Source organism: Bos grunniens, chromosome 3, assembly GCF_055505025.1.
Source record: "Bos grunniens cultivar Pamir isolate PY7600 chromosome 3, Bosgru_T2T1.0, whole genome shotgun sequence".
Lineage (NCBI taxonomy): Eukaryota > Metazoa > Chordata > Mammalia > Artiodactyla > Bovidae > Bos > Bos grunniens.
Genome location: NC_141167.1, coordinates 25,906,964 through 25,926,845, shown reverse-complemented (window position 1 = coordinate 25,926,845; position 19,882 = coordinate 25,906,964). Strand labels below are relative to the sequence as shown.

At 37.6% G+C, this 19,882-nt stretch overlaps 1 protein-coding gene across 3 annotated transcripts in view; it reads left to right on the top strand.

Annotated features, from left to right (window-relative positions):
• Positions 1 to 19,882, top strand: part of FAF1 (Fas associated factor 1) — a 497,001-nt gene that overhangs the window by 126,744 nt on the left and 350,375 nt on the right. For all 3 annotated transcript variants that reach the window (XM_086387547.1, XM_086387559.1, XM_086387570.1), the window contains exons 3-4: positions 4,243 to 4,289; positions 18,218 to 18,423. In XM_086387547.1, the coding sequence (XP_086243673.1) occupies positions 4,243 to 4,289; positions 18,218 to 18,423 (253 nt within the window). The remainder of the gene's footprint in view (positions 1 to 4,242; positions 4,290 to 18,217; positions 18,424 to 19,882) is intronic.

Here is a 19,882-nt window from a genome sequence, read left to right as displayed (position 1 = left end):
AGGAGGATCCTCTGGAGTAGGACATGGCAACCCATTCTAGTATTCTTGCTTGGAAAATTCCAAGCAAGAGGAGCCTGGTAGGTAACAGTCCATGGAGTAGGAAATGGTAACCTACTCTAGTATACTTGCCTGGAAAATTCTGTGGACAGATGAGCCTGGTAGGCTATAGTCCATGGGGTTGTAAAGAGTTAGACATGACTGAGCACGCTCGCGCGCGCGCGCGCGCACACACACACACACACACACACACACACACAAGTAAAGCACCTAGAGAATGCATAACACCTAGTAAGTACTGTTAATATATAATGTTAGCTACCTTTATTATTACTGCATCTCTTTTACTCAGAAGTTGACACTGAAATTTTTGGATAATATCATCTCCCTCCCTTCTGAAGAAATCTTATTAGCATTTTCTTAAATATAAAGAAACCCAAAGTCAAGATTTACTATATGTGTAGGGGATGATTTGTATTAGATCCTGTAAATTTATTTATTTATTGGATGCCATAGTTTTATAATCCACCAGTTTACCAATGGCTCCTTTTTCTTTCATATCTTACAATGTAAGACTGTCTACAGGAATTTTTGCCATTTCCCATCCCCAAAAAGGTCTAAAGCCCACCATGAGTGTCATCATTTTCTCCATCTGTTAAGGCTGAAGATAAGAATATTTCTTGCTGCTGCTGCTGCTGCTGCTAAGTTGCTTCAGTCGAATCCGACTCTGCGACCCCATAGATGGCAGCCCACTAGGCTCCCCTGTCCCTGGGATTCTCCAGGCAAGAACACTGGAGTGGGTAGCCATTTCCTTCTCCAGTGCATGAAAGTGAAAAGTGAAAGTGAAGTCGCTCAGTTGTGTCCAATTCTTCGAGACCCCATGGACTGCAGCCTACCAGGCTCCTCTGTCCATGGAATTTTCCAGGCAAAAGTACAGGAGTGGGGTGCCATTGCTTTCTTACAGCCACCTGTGACCTTGACTTCCATTATACTTAAAACATAACCTCACCTATCTTCCAGTGGACTCTGAGAAATGACGTTTCAAATGTTGTCAAGTTTTGCTAAAGAGAACTTAGAAGCTGGATTCTAATTGTGGTAAATTAGTGGATTAAAAATGTCATTGACATAATGGCATAAAAGCAATGATAGTTATACCAACATGGATTTTCAAACTACTATAACCTAGATCAAGGCAAGGTGCTGTTTTTGAAATAGATTTCAGTCTGATGAAGATCACTAAGGAAGCCCAGTCTCTAATGTAGGTTTTTCTAAATCTAGTCTCTTTCCTAAAGGTATCCTCTCTATCTGTGCTCTCCTGAGCCCTAGGTAGATCCCAGGTATCCCCATAGTCTAGCATAGTGCCTGGCAATGAATAGGCATTTGTTAAGTTTGTTGAACTGAACTTTTAATTTTACTCTTTATTTCTTTATTCTTTACTGTTTCCTTTTCTAATGAATTCTCTTTGAACTCAATAAATCACTATTCTTTTTTTTTTTTTTTAACACAGACAAAAATTTATTGTAGCCATTCTTCTTGCAGGTCCTATATTTTTACTTTTTGTGTTGTTTCAAGATCAGTTATACTTTCTTATTTCCTATATATTTCTTAGTCTTTTATAATACAGTTTTTACCAAAACTGTTTTCAAATATGTCTAACAGTCTCTTATTAGGCCTCATTACTCCTTGGAAGGAAAGTTATGACCAACCTAGATAGCATATTCAAAAGCAGAGACATTACTTTGCGAACAAAGGTCTGTCTAGTCAAGGCTATGGTTTTTCCAGTGGTCATGTATGGATGTGAAAGTTGGACTGTGAAGAAAGCTGAGTGGCGAAGAATTGATGCTTTTGAACTGTGGTGTTGGAGAAGACTCTTGAGAGTCCATTGGACTGCAAGGAGATCCAATCAGTCCATTCTAAAGGAGATCAGTCCTGGGTGTTCTTTGGAAGGACTGATGCTAAAGCTGAAACTCCAGTACTTTGGCCACCTCATGCAAAGAGTTGACCCATTGGAAAAGACACTGATGCTGGGCTCTGATGCTGGGAGGGATTGGGGGCAGGAGGAGAAGGGGACGACAGAGGATGAGATGGCTGGATGGTATCACCGACTTGATGGACATGAGTTTGAGTGAACTCCAGGAGTTGGTGATGGGACAGGGAGGCCTGGTGTGCTGCAGTTCATGGGGTTGCAAAGAGTTGGACATGACTGAGTGACTGAACTGAACTGGACTGATACTGGACTGATTTCATATTTTTTTATTTTGTCTAATCCCTCTTTATTTTATCTTTGTTGTCCTCTATATGACATATACCTACTCTTTCCCCTCTTTTCTAACCCTTCCATTTTTATTGTTTTGTTTTTGGTTTTATCTTTCTCTTCTCTTTTTCCTACATGTATGAATTCCCCAAGATTCTGTTTGTCTCACTTCTCTTCACCAAAGAAGAAAGAGAGGGAGGGAATTAAAATATTTCCAAAGCTTCTTTTTATCTGCCTTTAAATAGATGTTTTACTTAATCTAGCTCTGATTTTTAATTTAAAAAAAGTAATTTTAAAATTACTTTTTGTCTCCTTTTGGATATTACCAGAACTTCTCATGGTAAAATTAATTGTTGAATGGATTTTTTTCCATGCTAGAAGCCAGGATGATTAAGTTTCAGTCAGACAGGCAATAGGAAAAAGGGCATTCCAAGCAGATATAGTATCTTAAAAGGCGTTTAAGAAACAAAAAGGCAAGTCCACTTTGACTGAAGATATAGTATTTACTCATATAGATGAGGAAACTGTGGCTCAAGGAAGTTCAGTGAATGGAGAATATATACTAAGGTCATCAAAGCAATAAGTGGGGGAATCTAGATTCAAACTTTGGACTTTATAAATCCTTAGTGTTCTTTCCATTATACCTTGGCATTCTCTAGTGAAAATTTGAACAAAATCTTTCCAGACTCTGGTATTTTGTTTCTTTTCCAACATCACAGAACATTCCCTTGCCACTTTCTGTTTTTTAACAAAGAAGATATTTGTATATGGAACCATTGCTGTCAACAGAAAAGGGATAATTGACCTGGCACCAGGAAGAGATGCTTCTATTGAATTTGTGGCTTTCAAAACTGATTTTAGGGTTTGCTTGACTCAAAGGATTTATGAGCCTCCAGAGTTGTCAGGGTTCTATGGTATCCACTATCTATATTAATCTGTGGATTTCTTTGACTTTTGCCTGTGGAGCATTAAAACTTTGAAAATTCATAGCAAGTGTCTTATACTCTACATTGTTCCTATTCAACCGTATAATTTTGTAAACTTGACCTACCTCTGGCAAGTATTTAAACTAATGTTTCACAAAATATACAAACTCCTTTTTGCAATTGATCTCCACGCAGCTGATTAAACATCAAAGTGTTTATCTGCATTTTGATGTGGACGTGTGGGAAAGGGGAGGGAAGAAGTCGTTATGATGCAAAAGCAGAGTTGGAAGAATCATTTTTTTTTTTCCTTCAGAGAATCTTCTCTATTACCCTGTAATGATCTGCCCACAATCTAGGATGTAACAACCTGTTTGCTTAGTAGTCTTTAAAAATGTCCATATCATGTCACATTTGTGCTCTTAAGTAACTGGTGACTTGTTAGCTTAGAGACCAATTTCAGAAATGTTTTATGTAAGGAGACTCCCTGGTGATGCTCCTGCTCTTTTTGTAACCTGATATAATTGTGGTGTGTTTATCAGACACCTTATGCCCCTACATTTTTTCCTTCTGATTGTTCTTTTCGTTAGGAATAATGACTGTAACATAACACAATGAATTTAATTCCTGAGCTAATTTAAAAATTCTTATTGGCATTTTTCATTTGTGATTCTATATCTTTCTCCTCTCAATCTGAGGAAGGAAATAATATTAAGAGATAACTTTTAAGGTACTTAAATTTTACTTGGTCTAACATCCTTAAACATCCTTCATCTTGTGGGTGTTTTGCTTGAATGAGGACTGTGGAATTCAGCTTTTATGACTCAAGATTTGAAAGTATTATATGCCAAATGCATTTTTAAAAATCCTCTAAAATACAGTTTTATTATGGAGATGTATAAAAAATATTTAATAGAAAATTTTTTTTATCACTGAGGAAACACCTAGTATTTTGTTTAAATTTTCGAAGTATACTTATTTTCCTTTATAGTGTTTTCCATCCCACTCCACTCCACCCCTGAGCATTTTTCTGTTTCCTTAAATGTCTTCTCTGTTTTTTGTTTACAGGCAGCTATTAATGGTGTAATACCCCAGGAAAATGGCATTCTGCAAAGGTATGTTATAAGATGATGAGAATTTAAAGCAAAAAAGAGATAGTGGTTAATTTTTTTTTTCACTTTTTCATAGAGCATTTGATCTTTAGTGTATAAAGTTATTGATACAGTTGTTCTTCTTTCCAGACATTTGATTAGTTACATTAATTTCTGAAAGTCTCTAGTGTTTAACTGTGTAATGTTATTTCAGACTGAGTGATACCATTTTTAAAGATGATTTTATTTTATTTTTAGGAAAACTTTTCAAGATCATCTTCTAATTCATAAGATGGAAGGAATTGAATCTTTCAAGCTATTAGTAGTGAGAAAATCAGACATGGCTCAGTAACTCCAGAGCATGGTTATCATTTAACTATACAGGCTTTATCTCCAACCTTACTAATTCTTTTTTTTTTCCTTCTCTTTGGTTTCTAAATTAAATTTTTGTTAATTTGCAACAATTTGAGCAAGTCCTTAATGAAACTTCCCAGAGCTTTGAACTATTTTGCCTGAAGTATCCACTGTAAAACATGTGGAATAGTCTTTGTGGTTTTGTGTCATTGCCAAAAGGTAAAATTGGAAGATGATGCCAAGAGAGCTATAGTAGTTACAAAATAATTCCTTAAATTAAAAATAAATTCGTAACTTTCTTTTCTTAAAATGGGAGACTGCTTATGGATTAAGAGAGCACATTATAAAGTCATAGGAGGCAAACCATTCTCCCTTCCAAGTATAGTTTAATTACTTGATTCCCTCTACCCCTCCTCTCTCCTTGCAGTTCAAACTTTGGCTTGAATTTTGGTGGCTGGGATTTCTAAGTCACTGAAGCATGATCTGCTAAGTGCAGATGAGGCAAACAGAAACAGCAGACTAGGAATGAGGTTGTTTTGGAGAGGAAGGAAAGTGCTGTTGCAAAAACATCAAAAAATTCACCATGAACTGCAAAATGTGCTGTACTTTATAGGAAACTGAATATATTTAGAAAGGAAGAAAAATTCTGTTTGATACCTGTACCACCCTTTGTGATTAATGGTTTTTAGGTCAAAGCAGTGATAAACAGACCTATTCCCCACTCTCTCTTTTTTTTGGAAGACTATCAGAATTTCATCCAGAGTAAATGTGGCTGATTTCCACAGTCTGTACCAAATTTTTGTTTGTTGGTTTGTTCAGTTTTTTTTTTTTTTAAGTTCACAAGCATTCAGTTCTATTGAAACCCTTGTCTAGAAAGCAAACCAGATGATTATAAGAGCTTCCTTCAAGATTATTTTTTCCCCTTGGTTTAGAAAGTTTTAGACTGCTAAATATGGCTCCAGTTTTATTCTTGAGTAAATGTTACGTCACATTTTGTGCCAAAATTTTTGCTTGCTAAACCCTTGTGGATTCAGCTGCTAGATTCTGAGTACATATTGAATATATCTTATAATTAATAGTATTTGCTAGAGGTGAACTATAGAAATTCCCTCATCCCTGGAAACATCCCAACTTCCTGTCACAGAAGATACTTTTTGCTTAATATATTTTATAGCTAGAAATTCAGTACTGAATTGATTTCTAATAAAGTTACTGTAATATTTGGGGTTTAATGTTCATCAGAGCGAGTTTTCTTTTGTTTTGTTTGCTTGTTAAAGGAATGAATCATAGGTCCATAGAAGAAAGTAATAGTTTTCAACTATTTTCCTTCCTAACTTTGTTCTTTAGTTTTCAAATCACTGTGGATTTGACAGAACTGAAAATTCTTCTTGTAGTCTGCTGACCAGAGGAAATGAAAGAGGGCTCTTTGTACTTTCTCATGGATTTAACACTGAAAGTATAAGATACAGTGCTAGGAATGGTATATGTAGGCAGTTTAAAAGAATCTTTGTTTTGTGTGTTTGAATTTTATAATAAGTTGACGATAGTCTGTGAAAACAACTACCTCAATTTGTCAGTTTATACCTCAACAGAGAGAAGAGCTAGCAAGAGAGTTGTTGTTGTTTGATATGTAAATTATTTGGTGGAAAAGAACCTAATCTCTGTACTTTATAGTTTTTCTTGAAATCAGATGTTCACATTTGTTCAAAAGTGGAATTTTTTTTTTTTATGTACCTGTAAGTTCAAGGCAAAGAAACTTTTTTTTTTTAATGCTTAAGGTATTTTGCTATATAATTGATATGATTTTCTTTATTAATGCCCATTAAAACCCTTAAGAAGTAAATGCTCATATTTCATAGATGAGGAAACTCAAGATTAGAGAATTTATAGGTTCATTGAAGGCCACAAGTGTAGTAGGTGGTGAGGTCTGGATTTTCTCATTTTAAAAACCATGCTCTTTATTTTATACCAATCTGGCCTCTTGAAGGTCAGTAATCTAGTCATGTCATAACTTTTAAGATTTTTTTCCTTGGGGTAAAGAAGTTAGAATTTAATGCATGTATATAGCATCTTTCTTCTAGAGCTTTGTTTTTATAGTCATTATTTCAGTTATAAGCAAGTAAACGCAGGTATTTTTATCTCTCATTTTAAAGGAGAGAGAATAAGCCATGAGTGATTTGACTCAGATAATACAGCATGATGTTGATGGAGTCAGGAATATAAGCAAGTCTTCTGCCTCATCCTCCAAGGCTTATTTAACTACACAATACATTGCTAATACAGCATATGCTTGCTTATAACTAAAATAATAACTGTAAAAGCAAAGCTGTAGAAGAAAGATGCTATATACATGCATTAAATTTTGCCTTCTTATCCCAAGGGAAAAAAATCTTAAAAGTTATGACTAGATTAATAACTTCAAGAGGACAGAGTGGTATAAAAGAAAAAGCATGATTTTAAAATGAAAAAATCCAGACCTCACCACCTATTACATTTGTGGCATTTGGTGAATCTAGAAATTCTCTAATCTTGAGTTTCCTCATCTATATGAGTATTTCTTTCTTAAGTGTTTTAATGGGATTTAATAAAACAATATCAATTACCTAACACAATACCTTAAGCATTAAAAAAAAAAGTTTCTTAAGTGTCTTTAACTTACGGGTACATTAAAAAAAAGAAAATTTCTACTTTTGAAATCATGTAAAGAGGTAGCAAGAATACACAGAAGAACTATACAAAAAAGATCTCAGTGACCCAGATAACCATGATGGTGTGATCACTCACCTAGAGCCAGACATCCTGGAGTGCAAAGTCAAGTGGGCCTTAGTTAGCATCACTGAGAACAAAACTAGTGGAGGTGATGGAATTCCAGATGAGCTATTTCATATTCTAAAACATGATGCTGTATAAATGCTGCACTCAATATGCCAGCAAATTTGGGAAATTCAGCAGTGCCCACAGGGTTGGAAAAGGTCTGTTTTCATTCCAATCCCAAAGAAAGGTAATGCCAAAGAGTGTTCAAAGTACCGCACAATTGTACACATCTCACACGCCAGCAAAGTAATGCTCAAAATTCTTCAAGAGAGGCTTTAACAATATGTGAACCAAGAACTTCCAGGTGTTCTAGCTGGATTTAGAAAAGGCAGCAGAACCAGAGATCAAATTGCCAACATCTGATGGATCATAGAAAAAAACAAGAGAATTTCAGAAAAACACATACTTCTGCTTCATTGACTATGCCAAAGCCTTAGACTGTGTGGATCACAATAAACTGTGGAAAATTTTTCAAGAGATGGGAATACCAGACCACCCTACCTGCCTCCTGAGAAATCTGTATGTTGGTCCAAGCAACAGTTAGAACCAGACATGGAACAACGGACTGGTTCCAAATTGGGAAAGGAGTACATCAAGGCTGTATATTGTCACCCTGCTTATATGCAGAGTACATCATGTGAAATGCCGGGCTGGATGAAGCACAAGCTGGAATCAAGATTGCTGGAAGAAATATCAATCACCTCAGATATGCAGATGACACCACCCTTAGGGCAGAAAGTGAAGAAGAACTAAAGAGCCTCTTGATGAAAGTGGAAGAGAAGAGTGAAAAAGCTGGCTTAAAATTCAACATTCAGAAAACTGAGATCATGGCATCCAGTCCCATCACTTCATGGCAAACAGATGGGGAAACAATGGAAACAGTGACAGAGTTTATTTTCTTTGGCTTCAAAATCACTGCAGATGGTGACTGCAGCCATGAAATTAAAAAACGCTTGCTCCTTGGAAGAAAAGCTATGACCAACCTAGACAGCATTTTAAAAAGCAGAGACATGACTTTGCCAACAAAGGGCCATCTAGTCAAAGCTGTGGTTTTTCCAGTAGTTGTGTATGGATGTGAGAGTTGGATCATAAAGAAAGCTGAGTGCCAAAGATGGATGCTTTTGAACTGTGATGTTGGAGACAACTCTTGAGATTCCCTTGGACTGCAAGGAGATCAAACCAGTCAGTCCTAAAGGAAATCAGTCCCGAATATTCATTGGAAGGATGATGCTGAAGCTGAAACTCCAATCTTTTGGCCAACTGATGCAAAGAACCGACTCATTGGAAAAGACCCTGATTCTCGGAAAGATTGAAGGCAGGAGAAGGAGATGGTAGAGGATGAGATGGTTGCATGGCATCACTGACTCAATGAACATGAGTTTGAGCAGGCTCTGGGAGTTGGTGAAGGACAGGGAAGCCTGGCGTGCTGCAGTCCATGGGGTCAGAAAGAGCTGGACTCGACTAGCGGCTGAACTGAACTGAATAAAGTTTGTAACTAATGCAATCAGAATTTATGATGTTTATTCATAAACATCAAATATATACATGTATATTTAACCCTTCTTGGTAAAATATTTTATTTATTCAGGATATTGTTCAGCACCTTTAAAAAATTATTTTTGGAGTTAGTTATTGTTAGAAAGATGCACTAATGAATTACTTGTGTTTTTGGCCAGTATATGTTATGTTTTCTAAAAATTTTTTGAATTAATACTGTGTAATTTTGCTCATTGACTGAATGGTGTTTATCAACTATTTTATGTTGTGATCCACACATATGTACTGTATGTGTCTTTGTTTATTAATTTATTGAGGAAGCCTAGAGAAGAGAGGTTTGTTTTCACATCTTGAGCATTATTATAAATAACTTTCAGAATAGGTAGATACTGAAGTTTTCTAATTTAGAAAATGTCCATTTGGGCTAATTAGTTTCTGTTTATTGTCTTTTCTGATGTCCATTTAAAAAATCTGGCTTTTTTTTTTTTAAAGACATTTATCTTTAAGGCACATTGTATTTATTTATCTTGTACCTAGAGGTTTTACCAAGGGGTTAACTTTTCAAAATGGAAATAACAAGGTTAGAGTCTCTGTTTGCTTTGCTTTGTTCACTGTCTTTCCTGGACCTGTGTGGTTTGTAGAGGAAAGTTGAATAAGGATAAAAACAACACTTTAGTTGAAGTTTAGATCTAAAATAGTTTTCTCCATAGAGTTTCCCTTACCACTCAGTGTGTTTGTGTGTGTATATATTTTTTTTCTTCTTCTTTTAAATTTTTGGTTAACTAGAATAGTGAGAAGGTCAGATTATAGGATTGAAGTCTTCATAGGTGAAAATTTTTTAAATATATTTTTTGAGTCAACAGTTTTGGATACCTTTGCACTCTTCGGATGCTATTGAACATTAGTCACAACTGATAAGAGTATTCATTAACTGGACCTCTTTTCCTCTGTCTCTCTCTCTTTTTCTAATTGCTAGTAAGAAACTCTAATATAAATTCATTATGTTTTGTCGATCTTGAAATAGAATAATTATAGCTAATAAGAAAATTTTAAAGTGATAACTTAAAAAAAAATCCTTTGTGACCAACAAAGCCTGCTTTGATTAGAAATATTAAACTCTGTCCTTGAGTTAGGGTTTGGTAAGAGAAAAGAAGCAGCACACTAGGAATTTCAAATCTAAGGGTCTTTCATGTAGTGCATAGTTATACAGATGTGGTGTAGGTTGAAAGAGGCAAAAAGGGATACTTAAAACAATCTGGATGTAACGACTGCAGGAAACAAATGCACCACTAGGCCCAGATGGGGTGTGTTCTACTGGTGAATAAGGAAGGGAGCTTAGGGCCAGAGAAAACTTAAAGCTGTGGCGTCCTCTGAGAAGAGTGGGCAGAGCTGGGACTGTATGGGCCAGATCCGTGGAACCCACTCCAGAGAGCTTGCTCTAGGACAGGTTGCCCAGAAGAACCCCCTATTGACCACTGAAGGGCACAAGGTCATTCTTTGTACTGGAGGGAAAAGAAAGATTTTGGGAGAGGTTGAAGTTAGCAGAATTTTGGAGCTCAGAGGAAGAACCCTAGGAACTTAGCACCAGACATGAGAAAGAAATCTTGCTCAGCTGATACTGATATTTCTGACAGTATGCAGAGGTTTGTTTTGAAGTATTGAAAGAAAATAGAAGCTAACATGAGTGATTGACTCTGAAACAAAGTGGGTGCCGTTGATGGTGCTGTCACTGCTAGGATAGTGTTGATAGGTTCAGTGTGTAAACTCTAAGAACAGAATTGTGTGTGTGTACACACATGTTGTTACTGTCCTTGTTTCTGTTTACTGGCCATACAGCCATGGTTTGTTCTTCCACTGTTTTCTGTCAGTCAGTACCTCAAATAGTCAAGGTTCTCTACTTGGTGGGACATCTCAAACATTCATTCTTGAAGAGTTAGTATCCTCAGTGGACTTTTGAAGAAAATTGGTTATGCTGCTGCTGCTGCTGAGTCGATTCACTTGTTTCCAACTCTGTGCAACCCCATAGACGGCAGCCCACCAGGCTCCCCCGTCCCTGGGATTCTCCAGGCAAGAACACTGGAGTGGGTTGTCAGTTCCTTCTCCAATGCGTGAAAGTGAAAAGTGAAAGTGAAGTTCCTCAGCTGTGTCTCACTCTTAGCGACCCCATGGACTGCAGCCCGCCAGGCTCCTCCATCCATGGGATTTTCCAGGCAAGAGTACTGGAGTGGGGTGCCATTGCCTTCTCTGCTTAATTTTGGGTATACCCTAGAAAATAGCCCATTGCATGTAGCAACAGTCTTGATTTTTTCCCCTTGATTATCAGGAGATATCAGCTAGTATCTCCTCCTTTGTTGGCTGATTCAGTAACTTGAGGAATATAATAACATGGCCAATTGGCATTCTCAAATTCTAACACAGTGGAAGTACTGTGGAAACATTACGTCCTTGATCTCTGAACCACCAGATCCCAAAGTTGCAGGAAGCAAAAATTTGGTAAGTTATTAGGCATAATAAGTTAATACCACCACTTAATTCTCATACTCATTTTTTTCCCCTGGCAGTGAGACATATCACGATGTTTTGGTCATTAATGTAAAGCATATACCACCCTTTAAACTTTGAGAACTGCTTCCGTGGCGGCTCAGGAGGTAAAGAAGCCGCCTGCGGGGCAGGCGACCTGAGTTTGATCCCTGGGTTGGGAAGATCCCCTGGAGAAGGAAATGGCTACCCACTCCTGTTTTCTTGCCTGGGGAATCCCATGGACAGAGGAGCCTTGTGGGCTACAGTCCATAGGGTTGCAAAGAGTCAGACACAACTGAGCAACTGACACACAAACTATACCCAATCTGTGCCATAACTATCTTCAACCATTCCACTGTTAAATAGCTAGCTGTTTCTGGGTAATGGTATACATCAGTGATACCAGTGCTGAACTTCTGTTACTATGAAATGAGTTCCTTGGTTAGAACCAGTGTTGGATGGAAAGCCATAGATCAATGAGGCATTCCTTAAATCCATGAATGGTGGTGCTGGCAGAAGCATTGCTGTCCGAGAAGTCAACTATGTATCCAGAAAAGTGTCTTTTTAGATAGGAACAGATTACTGACTGCCCCCTCCATGGTAGAAATGATCCATTACCAGACTCCTGTGAATGGGGTTGTATTGAGGGTTCCATATTGGTCTCTCTTGTTTGCAGTTTAGGCAGTCTGTAGATTCCCTAGCCAGATGCAGACTTGGTGAGGGTAAGTTGATATTGTTGTGCCTAACCTCCACTCCTATTGGCATGGCCAGATTGTACCTTAAAGTATTGAATAGTCCTGGGGTACAAATGAATAAAGCTCACTGACATCAGCAGAACAATGCCATTTTATCTGTATTGAGAGTCCCCCCTCCTGTTTTTTTGTTTTTTTAACTGGATAGCTTCCCTGTGGCTCAGTTGGTAAAGAATCCGCCCACAATGCAGGACACAGGGGTTTGATCCCTGGGTTGGAAAGATCCTCGGGAGAAGGCAATGGCTACCCACTCCAGTATTCTGGCCTGGAAAGTTCCATGGACTAGTATCTGGGATTGCAAAGAGTCGGACACGACTAAGTGACTTTTACTTTCAGTTTCCTAGACAGCAGTCACCCAATAACATATTTTCACATTTTGTGTCCACACAAAATGATCCATTTCCATTCCTCTTCCTCAGACTCTTGTGTGAGTCAGTTTTCTTTTTATGTTTTCCAAGTTCTGATCAGCTGACCAATTCATTAACTACTTCATGTGATTCAGTATAGATTTGTATCTCAAGTTATTTCTCCGTCTAAATGAAGCGATCACCCTGTGTTACAACCTTAAGTTCTCCTCACTCTCACTACTGTCTTTTTTAAAAATTTCATTTAGTTATTTATTTTTGGCTGTGCTGCATCTTTGTTGCTGTGTGCTAGTTGCTTTCTCTAGTTGCTGTGAGTAGGGCTACTTTCGTTGTAGTGTGTGGGCTTCTCATTGTGATGGCTTCTCTTGTTGGGGAGCATGGGCTTTAGTCTCACAGGCTTCAGTAGTTGTAGCACGTGAGCTCAGTAGTTGTGGTACTTGGGCTTAGTTGCTCCAAGGCATGTGGGATCTTCCTTGACCAGGATAGAACCTGTGTCCCCTGCATAGGCAGGCAGGCAGATTCATTACCACTGGACCATCAGGGAAGTCATTCAGGGATATCTTTGATTAGGGTTGTAATGATGTTTCAGCAGTCTATTTTTGGTTGGTACTGGCATATTAGACATAATCATTTTTTCCTTTCCCAGTCCAAATTTTTTCTTTCTCAGTTAGCTTAGATATCTCTTAGGCATTGATGGGCGTACAAGGGACAGCAACCAGCTTCTGACCCTGGACCCTGAAACTTCAACAAGGTGAAGGGCCCTGCATTTTTGTGGTGTGTATCTCCTAATGTCTAGCGCGCCAGTGTATCTTACCAAAGCATCAAAATGCTTGCTGCTTTTGCTCTTCAGGGCCAGTCTGCATTGTCATCACTATAATGTTTTGTGGAATACCTGGGTAATCAAGATCTGTCCAGGCTAGATTATTATGACAAAGAGCAAGAGAGTTGATTTAATCTTCAGGAAAAGACAGTGAGGGCATATTGTTTACCCTGCTGAGAGGAAGCAAAATGCTTGTCATGGTGCTTGCAAATTAAAACAAAAAGTGTATGCAAGAGTTGTTCTTCCTGTTCTCTCCTCCTACCTAATATCCCTGATTTCATGGATCAGGAAGTCAATAGGAGCTATCTATCGGGATCTGGGGAAAAAACTGCAGAGTAGGTTGAAGAGAGTAAATGAACCTTGTGTGATTAGATTAGGCCAAAACTTCATTTACCACTGTAATCTTCCATTTTTATATTCCCAGGAGAATTAGTATTAGAGTTAGCATCTAGTAATTTCCTAAAGATCTAGATTTTCCTTTAATCAGTACACAAACCCTTAGTAAATAGCTACAGGTCTCTTAGGGGACTTCTTAGAGGAAATTTTACAATACTTACGGTGGCTTTCTTGCATTGTCTTTAGGGGACTAAGGACTTGACCCTCCAGTGTAGATATTATGGAAGTTAGGATCTAGGTTGCCAGATCTAGGTTTCTACTGTTTATAGATCAAGTAATTTTAGTCAACTGACTTTCAATTTTGTTTCTTAGAAGTGCCACATTCAATGAAGTACTATTAAAGATTTCTGCAGGTTGAAATCTTCTTATTCTTACGTTTCATCCATGATGTCTATTAACATCATTGCTTCCACCTTTTTCTTGTTGAACTCTGCTCTGTGACCTCTGCACTGTGGGATCCCATCATGCCTATTAGGGAATCTTTTTCAGTGGTGTCATTAGCCCTGGAACACCTGTCTTATTCCCTACCCACAGAAGACAGCTACTACAGAGTTTTTCAAGGATGTAGATTTCCTTCCTAATGTGTTTTTTCAATGCTTTAGTGCAGTATTCTCTGGGACCTCATGGATAATGTCATGGGATGATGTGTATATATTCAGGTTCTACATGATTAATTAACTCCAGCATTCATGTTTTTTTAAGCATCTTTATTTCTTCTACATTTTGCCAGGAAAGTTTGGGCATTTCATCCTCATTAAATGTAGACTCATTTGGGATTTAAGTTTCCTTCGGTCAACAAGAAAACTATTAGAGGTTCTTACAGCTGCTTAAGCAAACATATTATATTTGGCCCTATCCAAACTCTTTTTGTCAAACTCACTTCAAATTTATTTCCACAACTATTCCCTATGATTTTGCTGATATAATTTATCAAAATCTTATAATTACTTTTGGATATAAGCTATCTTTTCTCAGTTAATATGTTGTACTTGTTTTTGTGGAGCATGCCTACATCCGACTTTCTAAGTAGTAAGGAATGGTGGAGGTAGGTTTTAAGAATAGGCATCAACTTTCAAGGGAACTGTCTCAGGTAATAGTATTAATAGTTTTTAAGCAAGAGACTAGTCTTCTTAACCATGAGGAGGAGCTATTTCTGCTTACAAAAGAGGCTCAGAGAGACTCAAGGGGTTCACAGTTCTAACCTTTATCTGAATCCACTCAGGTATCTGCATTTCCTGGGCTTCCCTGGTGGCTCAGCTGGTCAAGAATCCACCTGCTATGTGGTAGACCTGGGTTTGATCCCTGGGTTGGGATGATCCCCTGGAGAATGAAACAGCTACCCACTCCAGTATTCTGGCCTGGAGAATACAGTCCCCTATACGACCCCTGGAGAAGGCAATGGCAACCCACTCCAGTACTCTTGCCTGGGGAGTCCCATGGGCAGGGGAGCCTGGTGGGCTGCAGACCATGGGGTCGGTAAGAGTTGGACACGACTGAGCAATTTCACTTTCACTTTTCACTTTTCACTTTCATGCATTGGAGAAGGAAATGGCAACCCACTCCAGTACTCTTGCCTGGAGAATCCCAGGGACGGGGGAGCCTGGTGGGCTGCTGTCTGTGGGGTCGAATAGAGTCGGACACGACTGAAGCGACTTAGCAGCAGCAGCAGCATACGACCCCTATTCGGTCCATGGGATTGCAAAGAGTCAGACATGACTGAGCAACTTTCACTTTCATCCCCATTCCACATCTTAGGGCCTCACTCCTTCCGCAACAGTGCCTTAACTTTCACAAGAGAGATTTAAAAAGCATGTATATTCAACTTTCACTATAGCTATGCAAGCTGAAAACTTAAATTCTGAGTCTGATTTTTAGGAGAATCATACCTTTGATTACAAGAGATAAGAAACTTGTTTAAAAGTGCCACTTCAGAAACTCTGTAACATTCTTAACATGAATGAATGGAATGTTAAAACTCCCTAGTGTGTCATTCTGTTCTGTAAGCTCTCCTTTGGAGTGAGAAGCAGTCTGCTCATAGTTCTTGTTATCATTATTACCACCATAATGGTCAGGTCAGATCATCATTTGGTTCCTTCAGGCACTTGTTTCAATAGTGATAGTTAATCATTATGCCAGTGCATGGCTTGGGTCACTAATATCCCATTTTCCGTTGGCAAGGAGCTAAGCAGTGCATTGAAGGTCAAGACCATAATCAAGGCAGTTCCTGAATCCTCTGTTTCCTGGGACACCTTCGTTATCAAGAAAATGAAACCACACTCTAGGGTATTTTTAACAGAGGTATTCAGACGGTGAAGAATCCGCCTGCAATGCAGGAGACCCAGCTTCGATCTGTGGGTCAGAAAGATCCCCTGGAGAATGAATGACTGCCCACTTCAGAATTCTTTCCTGGAGAATCCCATGAATTCAGAATCCAAGAATGCTGTATTTTTGCCTGGAGAATCCCACGAGCCTGGTGGGCTACAGTCCATGGGGTTTCAAAGAATCGGACACGACTGAGTGACTAAGCACACAATGTAGGATCAGTTAAACAGGTTTGGAGGACTAAAAGAGCAAAAAAGTAAAACTGAAGTAACAGGTATAATCATTGCTTCAGGAAGTTACCACTTGAAGGTGTAAGAAATTAACAGAACTTTAAATTTCAGATGGGCTCTTTGGAATGGAGGATCAGACTTCTGTGGGATGTTTATTGTCTAGCCATTAACTGGTATCTCAGGGGGAATGACAAGAAGCTGATTGTAGGAATGCTGAAGAAAAGCACGCGACTGAAAGCTGCAGGGTGATGCTAATGGAAATGCATGTAAACAGGAAGAAGGAAATCTTTCTTGCCCTGCTCCTAGTTACTAAGTTCTATCTAGCACCTCTATTTGACAGAGTCTATCAGGAAACCTTAAAGAAAAAATATAATTTTGCAGAAATCTTAGCTCCTAAATTACAGAAGACTATACAGGGGTGAATTTGGAATTAAGAAACAATAAGTCAGTGACTAAGCTACTGTTTTTCTTAGGTTCTGAGACATTGTGACAACATTTAGATACCTGAAGTGTTGCACAGATTCTGTTCTTAGATATTAGAAACTCACTTTGGATTCCAGCAGTGACATTCTTCCTGCTTGGGACATTTTCTCTGTTCTCATGTCTTCCTTCCCACATTACTTTCCTTGACTGTAACAACTGGGAGAATGGATAGGTTTATGTCTTTGAATCAGCGATTACTTGAGTGCCTGAACTCAGTTAAGATCTAACCTAGTCATGTTAAGACTTTTTGACAGTGACCTACAGTGAGAAATATTTGGAATCCAAAACACATATTACAAATATGTCCCAGAATCAAAAGTTTTTTGAAACAATACTTAGTTCTAACTATTAAACATACTGATAATTTCTATTCTATTCTGTTCTCTTCTACTCTATTCTTAGTCTTATCCTAATTCTATTCTTTAAAATATGAAGTAAATATAAATATTTTCTCCTTAATTGTATAAACAAGGCTTAACCTAGCTTGTTTTTGGTCATTCTTGTCATTGTTCCTATTCGAGCCCCCCACCCATTAATTTACTTTAGCTTCAGGGTGAGAAGAAAAGTATTTTAGAACTGAGCTTATAGTTCTTATGTTGGAGAAAAGTTATACAATAATGATATTTAATGGGAGCATTTCTTATGCTCCCCCACTACTTTTCCTACTGAGGGGGAAAATAGTGACTATATATATATATATATATGTATATATAAAATATACATTAAGTTAGAGAAAGAAATCCAAATTCTTTAGAATTATTTCTCCTCTCATTAGTTTGTTAAATGTGTATCTCCTGTGATAAAGTATTGAACTTGGCAGATGATACAGCCAATAAAAACACAAATGTGAGCTTCATAATTATTGGTAGTGGTGAGAAGTTAGAACTAGTCTGAGGTAGTAAAACGTGCTCTGAGTTGAAAAATATTCAATCTGAGATATGAAGGATAATTTAGCTAGAAGAAAGGTGAAATTTGGGGATGGGATGGGAAGGAAAGATTGTTTTTAGAAGGAATGGTTAAGGCTATTTGTTTATTTGGTTTAGGAATAGTAAAGTTTTCAGAATAGATTTTGTGGAAAATGTAGTTAACGACTGGGTAAGTAAATCAGAAAGAAAATACTGTAATTCACAAGAGTTTAAATGATGTTTTACCAACATAGTAAGAGCACAAGACAAAAAAATAATTGAATAATATGTGTGATACTACTATGAGAGGGAAAGTAAGGTGGCTTTCACTCAGTGGGAGAGATTTTGTGAAAGAATTAGAACTTAAGTTAGTCCTTGATGCACAGGTAGATAAATATGATGTGAAGAACAACACAAGCCAAGTATGGAGTAGATCTTTAGTGGTAATTTGTAGTGATTTGGTTGATGATAATGCTTTTTTGTCAATATTTCAGTGACTATGGAGGTGAGACTATATCAGGACCTGCATTTGATCCAGCAAGTCACCCAGCTCCAGCTCCTGCTCCCTCTTCCTCTTCAGCATTTCGACCTGTAATGCCATCTAGGCAAATTGTAGAAAGGCAACCGCGGATGCTGGACTTCAGGGTTGAGTACAGAGACAGAAATGTTGATGTGGTACTGGAAGACAGCTGTACTGTTGGTAAGGTTTTTCCTGCCATATAGCCTTCACAAATAAAAAATTTATTAGGTAAACATTCAGCTCATATTCTTTTCTTTTGAGTTGACTGCTATACCAAGAAGGAGAAAGAAAACCAGATTGATGTTGTTCCATATAGATTATTGTGTTCTAATTTTAAATACTGTCTTGAGATTAAGGTAAGTTTGAGAAGAAAGGTTTTTTGTTCTACATATACAGAATGGTATATAAAGCTGTTTCAGGGCAGATACCAACCAAACATCTCAGAGCTTAAAAAAAATAACAAAATTATTAAGTACATTGATATCAGACTTTTTAGCTGAAGTGCCCTCATTTTTAATACTGATTAATGAGAGATCAGAAATAAGACATTTCCATTACTTTCCCTCCCTGGCGTCTGAATAAATGCTTTAGCATTATTCTTTCAAAGGAAACTCAAAGTGTATGCCTGCCGTTTTAAGACAAACTTTACCAAAATTCTATAGAGAAACTATGTTGAATTCATATTCGATTCAGATTATTTGATCCATGTTTGTTGTAGAACCAGAAATTGTATTTTTATTTTAATAGAATTTTGCCTTAAATCTAAATTTTAGATATTTCTGAAATTTTGCTTTTGTTCATTTTTGGGGAGATTCTTATTTAATTTTATTAATTGAAGTATGTTAAGAGAACAGCAAGGCTGTTAAAACTAATCAGATAGTTATTCCTTTACTTAAATCCATTAAGAAACTTTCCACTGTTTGGAGGATAAAATTCAAGTCTTTTAACATGGCCTGTAAGTCCCTGCTTGACCAGACACTGCTGCATTTCTAGTTTTCATCTGTTATCACTCTCCTTCTTACTCACCGTGCCCAACTTGTAATGGACTTCTTTCAGTTCACTGAATAGGTTATACCCAGTAAGGCATTTGGACTTGTTCTTTTCTTTGCCTAAATTCCTCCAGATATAAATGAGATATGTACATTATAGTTTTATTAACAGTAGCTACATTGTTGTACAGCAAATGTTTATAACTTTTTCACTTGTAGAAGTGAAACTGTATCCACTGAAAAGCAACTCCCCATTTTCCCCTACTGCCGAGTTCCCTGGCTGTTGTCATTCTGTTTTCTGCTTCTATGAGTTTGACTACTTTAAATATCTTATATAAGTGGAATCATGCAGCATTTGTGTTTCTGGATTATTTCACTTAGTATGATATCCTCATGGTTCATCCATGTTGTAACATATTACAGGATTTCCTTTTTTAAAACTGAGTAATATTCCAGATGTTCAAGCTGGTTTTAGAAAAGGCAGAGGAACCAGAGGTCAAATTGCCAACACCCGCTGGATCATCGAAAAAGCAAGAGAGTTCCAGAAAAACATCTATTTCTGCTTTATTGACTATGCCAAAGCCTTTGACTGTGTGGATCACAATAAACTGTGGAAAATTCTGAAAGAGATGGGAATACCAGACCATCTG